The 16,349-nt window shown below is 41.9% G+C and overlaps 10 protein-coding genes across 10 annotated transcripts; 8 read left to right on the forward strand and 2 right to left on the reverse strand.

Moving 5' to 3' along the window:
• Position 1: 1 nt before the first annotated feature.
• wds (WD repeat-containing protein wds) lies at positions 2 to 1,698 on the reverse strand. Its single transcript, XM_066287753.1, has 4 exons — positions 1,478 to 1,698; positions 1,176 to 1,424; positions 492 to 1,120; positions 2 to 404 (listed from the first exon to the last, which is right to left on the reverse strand). Exons 1-4 carry the CDS (start codon positions 1,506 to 1,508, stop codon positions 294 to 296), a joined length of 1,020 nt encoding a protein of 339 aa, XP_066143850.1. The 5' UTR covers positions 1,509 to 1,698; the 3' UTR covers positions 2 to 293.
• A 170-nt stretch (positions 1,699 to 1,868) lies between these two features.
• Positions 1,869 to 3,460, forward strand: Orc4 (origin recognition complex subunit 4). The gene is made up of 5 exons (XM_066287747.1): positions 1,869 to 2,124; positions 2,183 to 2,393; positions 2,447 to 2,877; positions 2,935 to 3,216; positions 3,270 to 3,460. The coding sequence occupies exons 1-5, from the start codon at positions 1,942 to 1,944 to the stop codon at positions 3,429 to 3,431; spliced, it is 1,269 nt and encodes a 422-aa protein (XP_066143844.1). The 5' UTR covers positions 1,869 to 1,941; the 3' UTR covers positions 3,432 to 3,460.
• A 132-nt stretch (positions 3,461 to 3,592) lies between these two features.
• Positions 3,593 to 4,762, forward strand: LOC136342190 (thioredoxin domain-containing protein). Its single transcript, XM_066287754.1, has one exon. It carries the CDS (start codon positions 3,703 to 3,705, stop codon positions 4,645 to 4,647), a length of 945 nt encoding a protein of 314 aa, XP_066143851.1. The 5' UTR covers positions 3,593 to 3,702; the 3' UTR covers positions 4,648 to 4,762.
• An 86-nt stretch (positions 4,763 to 4,848) lies between these two features.
• On the forward strand, positions 4,849 to 6,102 carry Syx16 (syntaxin 16). Its single transcript, XM_066287755.1, has 3 exons — positions 4,849 to 5,071; positions 5,125 to 5,501; positions 5,554 to 6,102. Exons 1-3 carry the CDS (start codon positions 4,991 to 4,993, stop codon positions 6,017 to 6,019), a joined length of 924 nt encoding a protein of 307 aa, XP_066143852.1. The 5' UTR covers positions 4,849 to 4,990; the 3' UTR covers positions 6,020 to 6,102.
• Positions 6,103 to 6,421: 319 nt separating this feature from the next.
• On the reverse strand, positions 6,422 to 7,285 carry vih (ubiquitin conjugating enzyme vih). Its single transcript, XM_066287765.1, has 3 exons — positions 7,057 to 7,285; positions 6,691 to 7,007; positions 6,422 to 6,635 (listed from the first exon to the last, which is right to left on the reverse strand). Exons 1-3 carry the CDS (start codon positions 7,161 to 7,163, stop codon positions 6,532 to 6,534), a joined length of 528 nt encoding a protein of 175 aa, XP_066143862.1. The 5' UTR covers positions 7,164 to 7,285; the 3' UTR covers positions 6,422 to 6,531.
• Positions 7,286 to 7,479: 194 nt separating this feature from the next.
• Oda (Ornithine decarboxylase antizyme) lies at positions 7,480 to 10,461 on the forward strand. The gene is given in 3 exon segments (XM_066287760.1): positions 7,480 to 7,708; positions 9,246 to 9,339; positions 9,341 to 10,461. Coding segments are annotated over 3 exon segments (600 nt in total). The 5' UTR covers positions 7,480 to 7,613; the 3' UTR covers positions 9,752 to 10,461.
• Positions 10,462 to 10,886: 425 nt separating this feature from the next.
• Positions 10,887 to 11,600, forward strand: lmgA (lemming A). The gene is made up of 2 exons (XM_066287440.1): positions 10,887 to 10,998; positions 11,332 to 11,600. The coding sequence occupies exon 2, from the start codon at positions 11,343 to 11,345 to the stop codon at positions 11,598 to 11,600; it is 258 nt and encodes an 85-aa protein (XP_066143537.1). The 5' UTR covers positions 10,887 to 10,998; positions 11,332 to 11,342.
• On the forward strand, positions 11,600 to 11,965 carry lmgB (lemming B). Its single transcript, XM_066287461.1, has one exon. The coding sequence runs from the start codon at positions 11,600 to 11,602 to the stop codon at positions 11,963 to 11,965; it is 366 nt and encodes a 121-aa protein (XP_066143558.1).
• Positions 11,966 to 12,037: 72 nt separating this feature from the next.
• Positions 12,038 to 14,469, forward strand: eco (Establishment of cohesion). The gene is made up of 3 exons (XM_066287428.1): positions 12,038 to 13,672; positions 13,728 to 13,898; positions 13,953 to 14,469. Exons 1-3 carry the CDS (start codon positions 12,038 to 12,040, stop codon positions 14,286 to 14,288), a joined length of 2,142 nt encoding a protein of 713 aa, XP_066143525.1. The 3' UTR covers positions 14,289 to 14,469.
• A 149-nt stretch (positions 14,470 to 14,618) lies between these two features.
• On the forward strand, positions 14,619 to 15,988 carry mdlc (RING finger protein mdlc). Its single transcript, XM_066287439.1, has 5 exons — positions 14,619 to 14,830; positions 14,886 to 15,121; positions 15,180 to 15,538; positions 15,595 to 15,708; positions 15,766 to 15,988. The coding sequence occupies exons 1-5, from the start codon at positions 14,710 to 14,712 to the stop codon at positions 15,938 to 15,940; spliced, it is 1,005 nt and encodes a 334-aa protein (XP_066143536.1). The 5' UTR covers positions 14,619 to 14,709; the 3' UTR covers positions 15,941 to 15,988.
• Positions 15,989 to 16,349: the final 361 nt, after the last annotated feature.

A 16,349-nucleotide genomic window follows, 5' to 3' on the forward strand; every position in this document is an offset into this window, starting at 1 on the left:
ATCATTTTGACAGTTTTATTGCAGGAGTTCACTAATCCTATAAGTCGGAAAAGGCAAATACAAAAAAACTTAAAATGTAATAGAAAAATATGGAAGCAACTCTCATCTTCTATAGCTGCTCGAGCCCTTTTCGAGCACAAACTTCGAATATCAAGGAACGAGCGCGTGGGAACCTAACTTAACTGACCTTACATCCTTCGCAGACTCGAAATTTACATAAAAATATCAATAGTTCATCTTTGTACACAAAAGCATTTCACTGATGCTTTAGATAAAAGTCCTCTGGGCAATTTTTAAGTATCGCTTTTCCACAATTTTATAGTTTTGTCATGTTCCAGGGCAGCTGAAGCAATGATGTTCTCTGTCGGATGACACGTCGTGCATAAAACGACATCGGTGTGACCCTGATAATTAAGAGAAATGTTATAATGAATGCGTTTTTACTGATAAGGTGTAGCTTTGGTGTAACCCAAAAAATGAGAAAAACGCACCTGTAATTTCTGCACTATCTCCTTAGTTTGTAAATTCCAAATATACACCATATTATCCTCTGAACCGCTCACAATCCACTTGCCGCCTGTTACAGAAAAATTGGCAAAAATGCAGTACTTCTCATTCTTGTGCCCTGTGTACGTCTTTAAGCATTTTCCTTTGGCGTAGTCCCACAACTTCAAAGTGTTATCTAAAGTGGCTGCCAAAATATATTTTCCATTGGGTGAGAATTTGACAAAAGACACTGGGGGGTTATCATCATCTATCAAAGTCTTCAAACACTGCCCTGAGGCAGTGTCCCAAATCCTGCACAAACCATCATAACTGCTGCTTACAATCAAAGACCCATCTCTATTAAAGTGCACAGCACTGACCGGATCAGAATGGGCTGGAAGGGTCTTGAGACATTTCCCTGTACGGACATCCCAGATACGTACAGACTCATCAAAGGAACCTGACACAATGAGGTTTGATTGAGGGTTAAAATTACAGCAAAAAACGTAATTGCTGTGTCCCTTAAGAGTTTTTAAGGATTTTCCTGAGACCAGCTCCCAAATTTTTAAAGTTTTATCATCACTGGCTGAGACTAACAGTCGACTATCACTTGACCAGGCCACATCACTTATGCCTTTAATTAAAATTTCTTTAAATTGAATTGAAAATTGCTTGAGAAGAGGACTTACCTAATTTATGTCCATTAATGGTTTTTTCAAATTTACCATCATAAGCCCCCCAAATCTTTATGAGTTTGTCTGCTGAAGAGCTGGCGAGCCACTCGCCATTGGGGCTGAACTTAACTGAAGAAACAGCCTTAGTGTGACCCGCCAATGTGAATTTTAAAGTGTAATTTGGTTTGACATTGCTGCTTGACTTATTAGAGCTTCCAGTGGGGGTTAGTGAAGCGTTTTGAGCGGTTGCTTGAGGGGCTGAGCCTTAAATATGGTAACTTTGACGTTACAGCATTAAATTAAGGGTAAATAATCACCTGTAGGTGTTGAGCCGCCTATAGGCATCATATTGACTTGTAGCTAAAGCACCGACGGCCCTTAGGGAGGCTATGAGGAGGTTGACTGGGCTCTTACTTGGAATTTTACTGGGGATACTATTCAGTTAACAAAAACGGAAAAGTGGCGGTTTTCCAAGGAAAATGTTGTAAAAGAGGCGACACTGATGGAACATAACGCGAGGAAATGTGAGGTTAATTTGAAGAGTCTGTTTTAGCGCGCAAGCGTCAGGATTTTATAGGAAACTACATGTGTATACATAGTTTACATAATATACACTTCAAAATCGTAAATAAATCGAGCTGCTGTAAGATTGACAGTTACTCCCTCTCTTTTTAGAGTTTTTCGCGCCACTATTCAAAATCATAACCACAAATTTGTTACCCAAACAAATAACAATAGCAAAGCTAAGAATTTATTAACTCAGCCTGACTTCTAGGTCAATATGCTAGGCCAAGATTTCGAAAAAATCCGCAAACACCTTAAAGAAAGGATACTCTATAACAAGCAGCTTTTAGGTAAGGAGAAAGAACGGAGTCAACTTCTGGAGTTGCTAAAGAAGACTATTACCAATGGAGAGTCCAATTCTATGCTTCTTATAGGTCCCAGGGGGGCCGGAAAAAGCACTGTAAGCAATATTTAATAAAAATTATATTCATCACTGCTTTTAAATGCATGTTATGCAGTTGGTTAGTAGTGTCCTCTCCGAGGTGGAATCCCTAAAAAACTTCCACAAAGATTGTATCATAGTGAAACTGCATGGGCTTCTACACACCGACGACAGATTGGCCTTGAAAAGTATCACTTTTCAAATGCATCTAGATAATGCCATTGGTGACAAGATATTTGGAAGTTTTGCGGAGAATCTCGCCTTTTTACTTGCTTGCCTCAAATCAGGTGAAACAGTTTTTAATCATCATCAAACGTGTTCATAACTCTCTTTGCACTAGGCGAGAAACAAACCTCAAAAAGTGTGATATTCATCCTTGAAGAATTTGATTTGTTCTGTGCTCATCACAATCAAACACTTTTATACAATTTATTTGATGTATCTCAAAGTGCTCATGCCCCCATTTGTGTTTTGGGGCTCACTTGCCGCACTGATGTCATTCAGCTATTGGAAAAGCGCGTGAAGTCCCGCTTTTCTCACAGGCAGATGTTTCTGTATCCAGGCCCTTCTGAAGACTCTGAAAAAAGTGATTTGGAGTTTGCTTTAGAGCGTATTAAGTGGTACTTGCAAGTGCCTGAAAAGGAACATATTTTGGGAAGAAAAGAATGGAACAACAGCATTGAAGTGTTAGTTAACAACAAGGACTTCCAAGGTGCTGTGCAAAGGCTCATTGACTTGGATCTCAATGAAAACACTCTTAAAAACATCTTGGTAAGTCCTAAAGTACAGTGCACTTGATACAATTGGTTAGAGGTGGGTGTCTTGTAGATGAAATGTCTTTACAACATGACGGGTACTCCAATTACAACCAAGGAGTTTGAACATGAGCTCTTTTTGCTAGAGCAAGATGACATGGTGTTGATTCTCCAGGATCTAAGTCCCCTCGAGATCTGCCTCATCATATCCATGAAGCACCATAGAGACATCTATGACAATAGCCCCATGAATTTCGAAATGATCTACTCCCGGTACCTGAAGTTCGCCAACAAGCACTTGAGCACCCAAAAGGTTCCACGGCCTGTTGTAATGAAAGCTTTTGAGCATATTGAGGTGAGTATCAATGGGATTGTTATAAAAGGGGTTTAGTAGTTTGTTTTCAGTAGAGGTTGGAACTTATTTCAATGGTGGGTCAAGGTGACAGCAGGCTGCAAAAAGAGTACCAGTTTTTCAAAGTTTTGGTTACGAGCTTGCAGATTTCTGAAGCTGTTGCCAAAATGAAACTGCCTACAGGTATTGTGCAGTGGGCCAACAGTTCTTTGGTGTGATTTCAATAATAAAGTATTTACAATTATAATTGTTATTGTTTCGTTGTTGTTAGTTGTTTAGAATAGAAGTATATTCGAAAAATTAAATTTAGGAGCGTACGCATATCGTAAACTATCTTGGTTTTGATTGGTTCAAAAGGTTCGACGTCATCGAGTATACATGAAATAAACATAACCTTGAATTGTACAGAATAAAAAATATACTTGTAAAGTTCGATTTCAAAAATATTCTACTTTAAAAGAGCAAAAAATCGCTTATTTCACCGAAAAAATGTCTTCAAAGTTAATATTTCTCACCCTCCTGATATTGTGTGGTCAGTCCAAGGCGGATTTAGAGCTAATCCAAGACGATGAACTTGTAAACTTAATCCGAACTGAAAAGTACGTGGTGGCCCTATTTTCAAAGAAGTTTTGTCCTGATTGCGAGAACTACGAGAACGAACTTACAGGCCTCCGAGAGGATTTAGTGGAGACTCTAAACGCCTGGGTAGTCAAGCTGATTGATAGCTCCATGACTCGTCTTTATACTCCTAATAAAGAGCCTGCCATCGTGTTCTTCAGGCACGGAATTCCTCTGCTTTACGACGGTCCCGTAAATGATGAACTTATTTTGCACACCTTCACAAACAATAAGGAACCTGTAGTGAAAGAACTGAATGATGACACTTTTGAACACTTGACCCAGGCAGCCTCTGGTGCCACCACAGGTGATTGGTTTGTACAGTTTTACTCTACAAGTTGTGTGGACTGTCATCAGTTGCAAGCGCGATGGGAAGCTGTGGGAGCTCATTTAAAAAGTCGCATGAACGTGGCTCGAGTTAATAGAGCCACCACTGGGGCCAAGACTGCCAGACGTTTCAATATATTTGAAGTACCTACTTTTGTGTTGTTTCGACAGGGAAAGATGTATAAATATCACAATCATGACTATAATGTGGAGTCGTTTGTGAGCTTCGCTCAGGACTGGTATAAAAACGTGAAGCCGGAGATTGTGCCGGTGCCCAAAGCTCCCTTTGATGACTTAGTTGCAGCTACTGTGAGTTTCATGAAAGAGAACCCTTATTTGTGGCAAGTGGGATTTGGCAGTCTGTTAGGGGGACTTATATTGTCGATAGTTATACGGGTTTTAAAGAAGAAGCCTGCGGAAAGTAAGCGGAATAATAAGAGTGAAAAGGCAAAGAAGAGTGGGGCTAAAAAGAGTGCCAAGAAGGAATGATTTCTAAGAAGGGACATTGTGGTATTTTTTCCAATTAATGTGTGGCTGAAAGGTGGTTTATGGAAGTAGTTAATTGCATTGTTAGTTAATACATTTTGGTAATGTTTCATAGGAATTAACTTGTTTTATTTTGCAAAAAAATTCGTGTGTTTTAAAAAGGCACACTGAGTGACGTCATGCGCACTCCTGATGACAACGTAATAATACCTTTATACCATTGGCCAAATAATTGCGTCATCATAAACAGCTGTTTCCAGCCGGATTATTTACTCATAAAATTAATGAGATGTTTTGGTTTTCATTTGTAAATTTACGGCTTCTCACCGATTAAATCAGCCTCAAAATGACCCACCGAAGCCTAACGGATGTTTTCCTGCTGATGCGCAACAATGCCATCCGCAGTAGGCAAATCTACCCTGAACAAGTAAGCAAAACGCCCTCATTTGCGCTCATTCCGACCCCCTTTGACTACTTCAGGATGCCTCAGAGCGGATGCATTTAGTGTCTCTGGACGTGGAGGAAGCTTCTGATCGGGGCGACCAGCTGCCGCCCGTCTGGATCGACTACTTAGAGAAGGCACAAATGATTTTACCAAGATTAAATGCGAGAATAGGAGTTTTGAAAGCACTACATGGAAGGCACTTACACCGCTCCACTTTCGATGACAACCCAGAGGATGAAATCGCCATCGATAATTGCACTAAGGAGGTAATGAGAATGTTCAATGAGGTACATAGGTTATTGCAAGTAATCAAGAGCCATTCTATGGAAAATGGGCCTAAAGAGCAGAGGCTTACAGTTAGCGTTTATAGGGCCTTGGCGGCCGCTCTGCAGGAGCTGTCTCAGAGTTTCAGGTGAGTTGCATTAAGGGCTTAAAAAGGTGAGAATGACAAGAGGTTTATTTAGGTCTACACAAAATGGGTATTTAAAACAGATACAGGGCCGTGAAGATCGTTCAAAGATCTACTTCGATCAAGTTGTTGACATCGATCTCCTAAACAATGACTCAGAAGAAATTGATGACTATTTTGTGAACTCCCAGAAGATGTCGCAGCAGCAGCTATTGCTCCTTGAAGAAGAGAATACAAAATTTGCACAGGAGCGCGAAAAGGAAGTTAACGCCATAGTCAGGTCCATTTTGGACTTAAATGAGATTTTCAAAGATTTATCACAAATGGTGCTTGATCAGGGAACTGTCTTGGATCGAATCGACTATAACATTGAAAATACGCAAACGCGGGTGTTCGAGGGATTTAAGCAACTGCAAAAGGCAGATGCTTATCAGAGGAAAAACAGGAAAATGTGCGCGATAGTGACGTTGGCCGCAGTGACTATTTTGTTGCTTTTTATACTGATTATAGTAAAATCTTAGTGCGGTTTTGCGGCGTTAATTAAGTATTTATTATTAGGCCAAATATTGTTTAATTATTGTGATTATACTACGTTCCAGCAGAAGTTTCTTTTCACCTCATGATCTGTTGTGACCAAATGACTATATTTGGTCCAATTGTAAAGTTAGGAGATTGTGTCTCTCAGTTGCCAGATTTTGTGCTTATTTCCCCTTTATTTCAAAATTCAATTAAAGGGACACATCTTCATCAAAACTACATTAAATTTAACCTAAAAACCCAAAGTCGAATATTGCAATAATGCACACACAATTGCATTCTGACAGGCCTAAAGAGGCCCAACTGGTCTATTCTAGCCCCCTCTAGGTGAAGCACTATGGCACATTCCTCTTCAAAACACTGATTCAGAAATAAATATGAAAACGTTACCGTTACAATTTACTCTCGAACAAAGAAGATCGAGTTGCCATCAAACAGAGCAACAGCCTCAAATAAAAAATATTATATATATATATTAACCTAGAGAGGGAAAATGTTAAACTTCCTTATACACTGCCATTACCAGCCTATGAAATTCATCCTTTTTTGACCAAGTTTGTGCTGCCAGAGAATTCAGAGGACTATCCACGTTCGGTTCACCTTTAAGAGTTATTGTTATTAGTTACTGACAGCTAAGAAAATTATTACTGCTCACCTAAAAGGGCTTGAATTGAGAGCAACACTGTCCTAACGTCATACAGGGCAGACCACTTGTCCTTGAGTATATCCAGACAAATATTTCCATGGGCATCCACGTTGGGGTGAAAGCAGGGGGTGATAAATTTGACCACAGGTGCAGTATAGGGGTATGAGTTGGGGAATTGAAAGCTGAGCTTAAACTTAAGGGTCTCATAGACCGAGTCTTTGGGCCCACTAATGGTGCCTATCCAACTGAATAGCTTCTCGCCATCAGGGAAGGCGGAGATGCTCTGGTCGGGGGACATCATCAGGGTCATTAGTTCCTTGTGTAGCCTGCAAAAGATTGATAAATGGTGCTGCTCGGCGGGTGTCAAATGAGCACCTTTTAGTCACTGCGTGTCCGTCGCTCTGGAGTTGTTTAGTCATGTCGCTTTCCTTGGCGGCGCTAGCCGTTTGTTGTTCGTAAAACGGGTTCACGTTCTGGGCCATTTTGAGGGGTGGAAATCAATTAATTTGAGGTTTTTGCTGGGAATTATGATCGAAAAGTACGTTAAAATTGGTGACAGCTGAGGTGACAGATAGGAAGCTACTTTGACGCAGGTTTGAATCGGCAAATGAGGAGCCGGGACGAATCAAAACAAATTGTCATTCGTATTTAGAGGAGCTTGCGCAGAGTCTAAGAGGTTTTTATAGTGCTTGCTCTAGTGAGTGCACTAAGAGCACATTTGTGTTCTAGACTTTCTAACCAATTTTTAGCCATTGTCTACTTGACGTGTCTTGTCAGTTTCTCCACCGCTAACATTTATCGACTATCGTCATTCGTCAGTTTGTTACCGACTTTTTGTGGGTGTTCACGTTCGAGTTAGTCTCGTTTCAAAAGAAAGCAATTGGGAAAAAATTGTGCCGTAGTTTTTCTTTTCTGTTCGGTTCGCTTTAATTATGTTTATGACTTTAACTGAAGTGTTTAGTACTGATTTAAATAGTGACGAAAACAGTTCCATCATGCCAGCCATAATGAGTAGTAATTGTAGTGCGTAAGTATTCACTTCTAAGGAAAGAATGGAAGTTGTGTGGGCCAGATCAAGTGTTCGTACAGGTCAGTTACGCAATATATTGCCAAAGGATTGCATCAAAGGTGCATTCCTCGTGTAGATGTAAATAAAGAATTTTGATTGCCCCGATATGCCACCTACCAGGATAACATTTTTTTTTTTTGGACGGAAAATGCAGCGAGGTTAGATGCAACGTCATTGGGGCAATAACATACACTAGAAAGAGAAAGCGCATATAGGTCACTTCTGGTATTTTCATTTGTCTACAACGGGCCAGCCAAGTCAAAGTTATTCGTCCGCGCCTCCAAGGTCGTGCACTTGACTGGACGATTATCGCGTCCTCCAGCGAGCCTACTATGTTATTTATAGGCCACCGAGAGTGTTGCCGCTTTTATTACATTCTTGTTACGTTACTACTAGGGCTGAATGAGATGAAATGAACATGCTCCCTGATCTTTTTATAGCATATTTATGGAAATACTTGACATTTCCATTAGCGCTCGGTCGTTTAAATCTTATCTTCTCTGAAAATTGTCAACAATTTCGATAAAAACGAGTAATAATTAAACAATTGAGTCACTTATCTCGAATTTGTTTTGTTTTTGAGGACACGAAGTGTCTTTTATCTTTGAATGTGGAGAGGTTTGTTTGCCGTTTGTCAACGCGTATGGATGAAACGTGACTTTGGTATTGTCGCCTGCTCCGGCCTTTAATCGACTTAATAGGATCGCTTCGATCTCGGTATTTTTCCACTGTTTTCGCGAGGTCAGAGGACTTGCATTCCAATTACTCGTTATTGTTTACGAGTTTTTTTTCCGCTATTATCCGGGGGCGCCATAGGCGGGCTCTTATCGAACGACTTCTCGAAGTGTCTATCGAGGTTAGGAATGGTTCTGAGTTCGAAGACGTGCCAATCTCGTTGCCCGAACGAATTTGCTGCTCCCAAGCGCACCGGGAGTGCACGCCACGGAAGGGATTTATTTTCGATTTCAATATCGCTGCCAACGTAGTGTCGGCAATTTAAATAATAAAATATCCAAACGCGCAATTCCGTAACAACGTAATCTAATGAACTCGCTTTATGTCACAATTAAATCTTGGGTAAACACATCTCTAGTGTGTAATGGAAAATAATCATTTGCCGTCCTTGACGCACGCCGGAGTATTTTTAGGCCTCCCTGACTAACGTCCCGCGATTACTGTTTACTTCTACCGAACTCAACTGCGCAGCAGAAATTGGCATGAACCTGGAGAAACGTGTTTACCCAAGGAGCCTCCATTCACAACATTACTATAAATATTGCTGTGTCTGACTTACAATGCACGAATTCCGTAAACACTCCAAACAGTCACATCGCACTTAAACGCCTGACATGCACTTGCCCCCGTTCAGTTCGGCCGCAAACTCCTCTGCAACCTGAGTCCAAATGGAAACTCCTTCGGTCAACCCGTTTTTCCCCGGCCACGTGTAATTATTGGTCCAAATCAGCTTTGAGGGTGAATCAAGTTATTTTTGCAGAAGCGCGTTGCTGAGCCAAAAGCGCTCCGCCGCCTCCGTGACCGACGCCGAGTGCTTCAACATGTCTCTGGGCGCCGGGCCTCTGTGGTGGTCCTGATGCCCCTGGGGAAAACAGGGGCAGTCCAGGGGAGCAGCCGGTCCCTTCAACATCGCCACCTCTCCGGCTGACATTCCGCGCCACCCCCGGAGCGGGTAGTCCACCCCGCACACCCGCCTCGTCCCAGCCATGGGACGCGGTTTTGCGAGGGGACACCCTCTACGTCACGCCGCCGCCCCATTTGGGTGAGGGCAGCAGGGAGGCGTTCGTCGCTTTGCTGGAGGCCGCCGAGGACCAGCTCAGGTGCAAGCACGTCATCGTCGTGTTCCCCGCAGACCGGGGCGACAAGGCCAATCTGGTGCGCACCTTCAAGTTCCTCGGGTTTTCAATGCTGAGCCCAACGCACTCTCTGGTGCCCCCGCAGCTGGCTCCCGGCAACGTCTGCATGCTGTACAACGTCGAGGAGTAGTTCACCCCCAGACCAGCCTCGGGGCTTCCCCTTTGATCAGTCTTTATTCTCCTAGAGTTATGTTATTTTTAAGTCTTACCTGTAGGATTAGGTTTTTTGGGTCTGAACCCCCTTCGCGAGTGGGGTCTCTAATGAGGCCAACACGTTGTTCTTCTCAGGGAGGAAGCGGGAGGTTTACACCCAAGAGGCGATTTGTCTTATAACCGAATAGCGTATTTGTATCGACTAACACGCAGCATTTAAGACTAAATTAAGCGACCTAAAAGACTTATTTTGGCACTTTAATATATTTTAATTTTCAAAATGGGTCATTACTGGATTATCGAGGCTTTTAGGACTTAAAGTAGGATAGGTAGGAATTGTAGGAATCCTTTATGATCAAGGGGAGGAAATTTTGATTAGGCGCGGCAGCAGCGTTATTGTAGTGTGGAATATTTAATCTCCCTGTTCAGTGCCCCTTTACACTGAAAAAACACAAAAAAAAATTAAAAATGCAATAAAAATCCAAGAAAAAATTACTTAGTTGAAACAACTAATAATGGTAGTTGCCCAGGAGTATTTTTAGTTTATATTTGCATCTTAGAAGCGTTTTAAACGATTATCGAAACCATTATTTCTTGTTCATTCCGCATTTGTATTAATTACTTTATAATATCTATTATTACAGTTATTTGGTTTTTTTCAATAAAGCATTATTTGAATTATGACGAGATCTTCCGTGTTTTCTTTCATATTTTGCCTGATTTAAATTGGAAACAATTCTACGAGAACTCTGGTGATGTCACGTAAGTTGGGCTACGAATGCCTTGGGGGTATCCGTACTTGAAAAACACGTTTCCCGCTTGAAAATTATCAGAGTAGTAGTTGGCATTCAAAAATTGAAAAGAGAAATTTGCTAGTGCTCCTTTAACGTCAGTGTAATATAAAGAAATGAAAACTGGCCAATTTTCATCGCACATTCCGAGTTTGCATTTAAATTCCGATGAAACTACCTGTTGAGAACTCGTTTCTTAAATTTAAAAATTTGAGCTCAAAATATACGAGTCCTCTTAAGACGTCATCTTCAATATCACGTGACTAACACCAATGCTAATCAAAGAGGGACGAGTTGCGCTGACGTTTTGTTGACGTTTGGCGCCAGAACCGGTTGGCAGCTGCAGAATACCGCTTCTCCCTGTGTTTTCCTGTGTTCTAGGCAAATTTTCAGGAAGTTTTTCATTATATTCTTTTCCAGGAGCCTTCTGGGGGTAAGTGCAAAATGTTTAAACACTTTAATAACTGAAATATCTTATATTGGAATTCAGGGGAAAGCCCCAAATATCAAACACTTGGTTTGGGAGGGTAGTCCTTTGTGGAATGGGGTGGTTGTGATTATCCCTTATGACACACTAAAACCGATCAATAGAAGATGTCCGTATGGGTCCTGAATGCCCAATAACTATTTAAGTTTTTCCGTTAATTCCCAAATAATACCTCTAAAAACACATGATACATACTGCTAAGTCATGAGTACCTTTAGAAGCATGTCAGCCTGCCTCATCAAGTAGTTTGAGCACTAAAACTCCCTTCTCACCCTGTAGTCGGACCATCTATGAAAGTAACCATCAAGCAATGGACAGGTGTGGCCTCTTGGAAATGGGTCGCCAATGACGATAACTGTGGCATCTGCCGTATGCCTTTTGATGGTTGCTGCCCCGACTGCAAATTACCAGGAGACGATTGCCCTTTGGTCTGGGGCCAGTGCTCGCATTGTTTTCACATGCACTGTATCGTCAAGTGGCTGCAGTCCCAGCCTGTGAACCAGCAGTGCCCCATGTGCCGCCAAGAGTGGAAATTCAACAATAAGTAATGTCGCATTTTCCCGGCGGTTTGCCACCATTGCCCAAGTCCTTGTCGGGATTCAGTTTTGTTGAAAATAGTCGTGCCAGTGTACCCCCAACTCCTGTAAGAAGTAGTTCCATTAGGTCTAATCCCAGACAGGTGAAAGTACTCGGTAGTTTGGAGGGACAGTTAGCGGTGCTTAGGAGGGAGATGTATAGTTTGCGGCAGCAGGATTTGAGTTTGTTATCGCAACTATGGTCTTTGAATGAGTCAATTCAAGAGTTCAGGCAAATGCTTCAGGAGCAAAGAATTTTGTCACCTCCTTCACCCTCTCCGACAGCCTCTAGTGTAGATGAAGAAGAGTTTTATATGAGTTCAACTAGCATGGGCTAATTGTTGTGTGGTGATAGTGCTTGTGAACTTTTAGTGAAAGACTTGTTGAGAAATAGAAAAAAACATTTCAGAATGGCCACAGTGAGGAGGTCCACCTTAGGTCAAGTGCGTTCCCCTTATATCTCAGAGCGGAGGCGACAGCTGTTCCCTTCAGATAACGACGACTCAGATCTGGGCCACATCAGCCCCCTTCAGTTGGATACTGAACCGAAAACCCCCACATCTACTTACATTCCCTCTGAGTCTATGTCCCCTCTAATTCTCAGTCCGTACATCAACAACACCCCTGTGAAATTTTCCCCTTCGCATAATTACAAAACCCCCCACGATACCTCCACAAAAGCAGTTCTTGAAAAGCAGCAAAAGGCTTTGACTGAGGAGAGTAAAAGCTTTACTCGGAGATTTTTGGAGTCTCCAAAGGCAGAACCTAAAGTGTCAAAAGTCAGAACTGCATTGTTTGCAGACACAGACAATAGCATGGCTTTAAGCACCAAATCTTTTTACTCTAAGGAGCTGGGAGATGATGCTTTACAGACCCTACTTCACAGAGAAAATAGAGGTAGACTTAACGTGGCAAAATCCCATGCGTCTAAGCAGGGAGGAGGAAGACGTGAGCGAAGATTGGGACAGATTAATAATGGTGTGAGGCACAACATACGTAAACCGAAAACTAGAAAAACAGTCCTGAAAAGTGTTCCAAAGCTGCAAGATAGTGACTTCCTAAATGAGTACATTCAAGATTTGACTCAGTTAAAAAAAGAAAACAGGGAAAGTAAGAAAAAGTTGATTCGGCAACCTAAAATGAGTAAAGAAGAGGAAACCATAAGGTTTCTAGAGGAGAGTCGGCCAAAGAAGAAGCAAATTAAAACTTTCCAAGAGGAGAATAAGGAGAATGGTGGGCCTACAGAGAAGGCCAATAGTAATACTGTCGAGGAAGGTAGTTACAAGAACTTGACAAATGTTGAAGCCTGCCAACTAGATTTAAGTAGTGATTTTGAGGAGGAAACCTTGGAAAATTCGTTAAAAATCGATGGGATTTTGAACCTCCTTTCTAGCCCCACCAAAGAGGAAGAGCCTCGACATGAGGCGGACCTTAGAGTAGCCTTCAATGAGTCCGTCATACAGGAACCTAATCAAATACAATCACATGACTCCATCACCAAAGAGGCGGGGCCTAGAGTAACCTTCAGCAACGCCCTCATGCATCACATTTCATCACACCAAAGAAAAAAAGAAGCAGAACCTCATTCGCTCCTCAACCAATCTGGACAAATCCATGTGTCCGATTCCATATTGTCGCCAATTTCGCAAATGTGCGACGTGACCTCTGGCCTGGCCCTCGACAGTCCCAATAATAGCAAGAGGGCAGCCCCCTTGGGGTGCTCCGCTCGCGTGTCTAGAATGCTGTCCTTTAACGAGCATTGTTCCACAGATATGGCGCAGCAGCGTAAGTTATTTCCTGTTTTCTGTAAGGAGCAAGCGCGATCGGGCATTGGAGAGAAAAGGCCGGGTGATGAAATTTCTCCCAAAAAGGGGGCGAAACGCTTTAGGGCGTTGGCCCCCAATCAGCTGTTGCTGGATGCCGGTCAGAAGCGATTTGGGTTAACTTTGTGCACCGAGTGCAATTTGTGGTATCACATGGGAGATCCCAATGACGAGCATCATCATGAAAAGCACCACGAATCTCGGCAGGTGTTGAAGTTTTGTGTAAGTTCGTTTTGGAATTTCCATAAATGATTTTTAGACTCTTTTAATGGTTTAGGGCTGGAAGAATGAGAGGATTGTTGTGGACCTTCGTGAGGAGCACAAGAGAATCATAAAAGTTATTCCTACAGACTCAAAAATTTGGCTCAACAAAGTAAATGAGCTCTTGGAACTAGTTAATCGCGAATTGGGCTGCTACAGCATGGTCTATGATATTAGTGAATCACAGGTAAACCTCTTGCTCAACCGCTCTGACTCCTCTATTTTATGCCTTTCCCTCCAGGTCTATATTTACGTGAATAACCGCGCAATTGCCGGCTGCGCAATCACGACCCCACCCAAGGAGCGGGGTCATCGCATGCTCAGCACTCTCAGCGGTGTGGCCATGTGTTCGGAAGAGTCTTACCCAATCAAATGCGTGGTTTCATACATTTGGGTGGCGCCCAAATTCAGGAAGCAAGGCGTGGCCAGCGCTCTATTGGACGCCGTTAAGAAAAATTTTTTATTTGGAGAAGTGCTGACCAACGATGATTTAGCCTTGACTTCGCCCACCGAGCAGGGCTCCGCCTTTGCTGAGAAATATTTTAAGACGCCTAATTACTTGATCTGTTCTAGTTAAGTGTCATTTATATTTATGTATTAATGGTACTTTTAAGTGTCACTGTTTTGGTATAGTACAAGTAGGAGCTGTGGTAGGAGTATGATCCAGAAATCGAAATGGGGGATTATTTAGGTAGTTTAGTTTTGTAATTCAGGTTTTTATTTTTCGTATAAATAAATATAAAGTTTTTTTCCGTAAAGAGTTACTTTATTTATGATTCTACCTAAATTTTAACTTTTGAAGTTAAAAATGTTGTATGAATATCCACCGGACTATGTATTGTGACGTAACGAGTCGAGGCTTGGACAGTGTGCGCCATTTCACGACGATCATAAATTGACAATGACATAATTCTAACCTCACTTTTTCCTAAGTTTACAAATATTTTGTTCTACATGCCTCTAAAATTATTAAACAAACATAATAACTAAATAACTACATGAAAATGTCCGAAGAATCTCGCACAGTTGATGGCGCCAGCTGCAGTTTCATTTTCAAAAAACGCGGCCTCAAAAGCAGAATTTCTCGAAAGAGACAACAATCGAATTCTGGGGATGAAGGTAATAGCCCTCATTTTTAGTCTCATCGGGCCCTATTTCTAACTATTTATGTTAGACAAGGGAGCGAATAATAGTAGCGACGATGAGCAGCCTACTAGAGTGGTACGCCCCAGCAAACAAAGGACAAAACTGAATCCAAACATCCAAAAGTCAAGCAGATTGGAAAAAAAGGAAAAAACTGAAGAACAGGACAACTCGGATTCTGACAGTGATGCAGTCATGGTTAGCTACAAGTCTAAGAGGTCGGCAATGCCTGAAGGGCCCCAAGATCAAGGAGCCACTGCAATTATTGTAATTTTTTCTTTAATTTTTCTAAGTATTTAGGAGTAAGCTTACGAGTTTCTAATAGGAAATCGATACTGAAAAAGAGCGAGATGCACAGGCGATATTTGAAAAGCGATTAGAAGTTAACAAAGAACTGGAAGGGAAGGAGGATGATAAAGTGTATCGAGGGATTAATAACTATCACCAGTACTACAAACCCAAAGATACAGCAGCTGGGAATGCCAGTTCAGGGATGGTCAGGAAAGGCCCTGTGAGGGCTCCAGATAATCTGCGAACCACTGTAAGGTGGGATTATCAGCCTGACATTTGTAAGGACTACAAAGAGACTGGGTTTTGCGGCTTTGGCGACAGCTGCAAGTTTCTGCATGATCGCAGTGACTACAAACATGGATGGCAGTTGGAGAGGGAATGGGAAGAAGGGAGGCAAGTAACAAATTTCATCAAGAACTTTTTCAATTTATTAATTGATGCCTGGTCAGATATGGACAAGAAAGTGATGATGATGCAAAGTACAAAATCGATTCAGATGAGGAGGAATTACCCTCGAAGTGTGTTATTTGTCGCAAGATATTCGTCGACCCCATTGTCACTAAGTATGTGGTGAGCGGCTTAAGAGGGGATGGAAGTAAGTGTTTTTTTTTTGTTTTTAGGTGCCAGCACTATTTTTGCGAAAAATGCGCCTTGGAGCGCTACAAAAAGACCATGCGGTGTTTTGTGTGCAATGCACACGTTACCACCTTTAATCCAGCAAGAAATTTAATTGCAAAACTGAAGAACGGGGAGCCTGAAGAGAACTCGAAGGACGGCGAGTCCTCCTCTGATTAATATTTTTTTGGTTGCGAATATACGAACTTTTATTTATTTATTTGAAAATGTTGTTTATTTTAATAATAGGGATTCCTTCTAAAACATTTGAGCATGAGCTGGAGGTTCCCGAAAACCACCTCTGATAAAGCGAGCATGATAGTCAATGAGTTCAATATGTGTTCCAATTTGAACACTGGCTTCTGTATGAAGAACGTATAGGCCAGACCTGAGATTGTAATATAAGTGAAGAACACAGCAATCCCAGTCACCAACTCTAAAAAAGTCATCTTACTTCCTTTAGTAACTCATGCTGAATTCACTCACGGCGCTTCTCCTCCTTGAACTTTCGATAAAGGAGTATCTTGGTAAGTTCGCTAGTAAGCCGCGTGAAAACCACAGCTGCGTCCTGTCCGATGTGCGGTGTATT

The sequence above is a fragment of the Euwallacea fornicatus genome, chromosome 11 (genome assembly GCF_040115645.1).
Source record: "Euwallacea fornicatus isolate EFF26 chromosome 11, ASM4011564v1, whole genome shotgun sequence".
NCBI classification, from domain to species: domain Eukaryota; kingdom Metazoa; phylum Arthropoda; class Insecta; order Coleoptera; family Curculionidae; genus Euwallacea; species Euwallacea fornicatus.

Excerpts from the sequence above, each read along its gene's own strand:
- wds (XM_066287753.1), bottom strand. The coding sequence starts at position 1,508 with ATGATGCCTATAGGCGGCTCAACACCTACAG. Across the intron at positions 1,121-1,175 it reads CATTAATGGACATAAATTAG|GCATAAGTGATGTGGCCTGG; the intron begins GTAAGTCCTCTT and ends TTTTAATTAAAG. Across the intron at positions 405-491 it reads AGATAGTGCAGAAATTACAG|GGTCACACCGATGTCGTTTT; the intron begins GTGCGTTTTTCT and ends CTTAATTATCAG.
- Orc4 (XM_066287747.1), top strand. The coding sequence starts at position 1,942 with ATGCTAGGCCAAGATTTCGAAAAAATCCGCAAACACCTTAAAGAAAGG. Across the intron at positions 2,125-2,182 it reads GGGGGGCCGGAAAAAGCACT|TTGGTTAGTAGTGTCCTCTC; the intron begins GTAAGCAATATT and ends CATGTTATGCAG. Across the intron at positions 2,394-2,446 it reads ACTTGCTTGCCTCAAATCAG|GCGAGAAACAAACCTCAAAA; the intron begins GTGAAACAGTTT and ends TCTTTGCACTAG.
- LOC136342190 (XM_066287754.1), top strand. The coding sequence starts at position 3,703 with ATGTCTTCAAAGTTAATATTTCTCACCCTCCTGATATTGTGTGGTCAG.
- Syx16 (XM_066287755.1), top strand. The coding sequence starts at position 4,991 with ATGACCCACCGAAGCCTAACGGATGTTTTCCTGCTGATGCGCAACAAT. Across the intron at positions 5,072-5,124 it reads GGCAAATCTACCCTGAACAA|GATGCCTCAGAGCGGATGCA; the intron begins GTAAGCAAAACG and ends TGACTACTTCAG. Across the intron at positions 5,502-5,553 it reads GAGCTGTCTCAGAGTTTCAG|GTCTACACAAAATGGGTATT; the intron begins GTGAGTTGCATT and ends AGGTTTATTTAG.
- vih (XM_066287765.1), bottom strand. The coding sequence starts at position 7,163 with ATGGCCCAGAACGTGAACCCGTTTTACGAACAACAAACGGCTAGCGCC. Across the intron at positions 7,008-7,056 it reads GGACACGCAGTGACTAAAAG|GCTACACAAGGAACTAATGA; the intron begins GTGCTCATTTGA and ends AATCTTTTGCAG. Across the intron at positions 6,636-6,690 it reads CTCAATTCAAGCCCTTTTAG|GTGAACCGAACGTGGATAGT; the intron begins GTGAGCAGTAAT and ends TAACTCTTAAAG.
- lmgA (XM_066287440.1), top strand. The coding sequence starts at position 11,343 with ATGAAAGTAACCATCAAGCAATGGACAGGTGTGGCCTCTTGGAAATGG.
- lmgB (XM_066287461.1), top strand. The coding sequence starts at position 11,600 with ATGTCGCATTTTCCCGGCGGTTTGCCACCATTGCCCAAGTCCTTGTCG.
- eco (XM_066287428.1), top strand. The coding sequence starts at position 12,038 with ATGGCCACAGTGAGGAGGTCCACCTTAGGTCAAGTGCGTTCCCCTTAT. Across the intron at positions 13,673-13,727 it reads GGCAGGTGTTGAAGTTTTGT|GGCTGGAAGAATGAGAGGAT; the intron begins GTAAGTTCGTTT and ends TTAATGGTTTAG. Across the intron at positions 13,899-13,952 it reads ATGATATTAGTGAATCACAG|GTCTATATTTACGTGAATAA; the intron begins GTAAACCTCTTG and ends CTTTCCCTCCAG.
- mdlc (XM_066287439.1), top strand. The coding sequence starts at position 14,710 with ATGAAAATGTCCGAAGAATCTCGCACAGTTGATGGCGCCAGCTGCAGT. Across the intron at positions 15,122-15,179 it reads AAGGAGCCACTGCAATTATT|GAAATCGATACTGAAAAAGA; the intron begins GTAATTTTTTCT and ends AGTTTCTAATAG. Across the intron at positions 15,539-15,594 it reads AGGGAATGGGAAGAAGGGAG|ATATGGACAAGAAAGTGATG; the intron begins GCAAGTAACAAA and ends ATGCCTGGTCAG.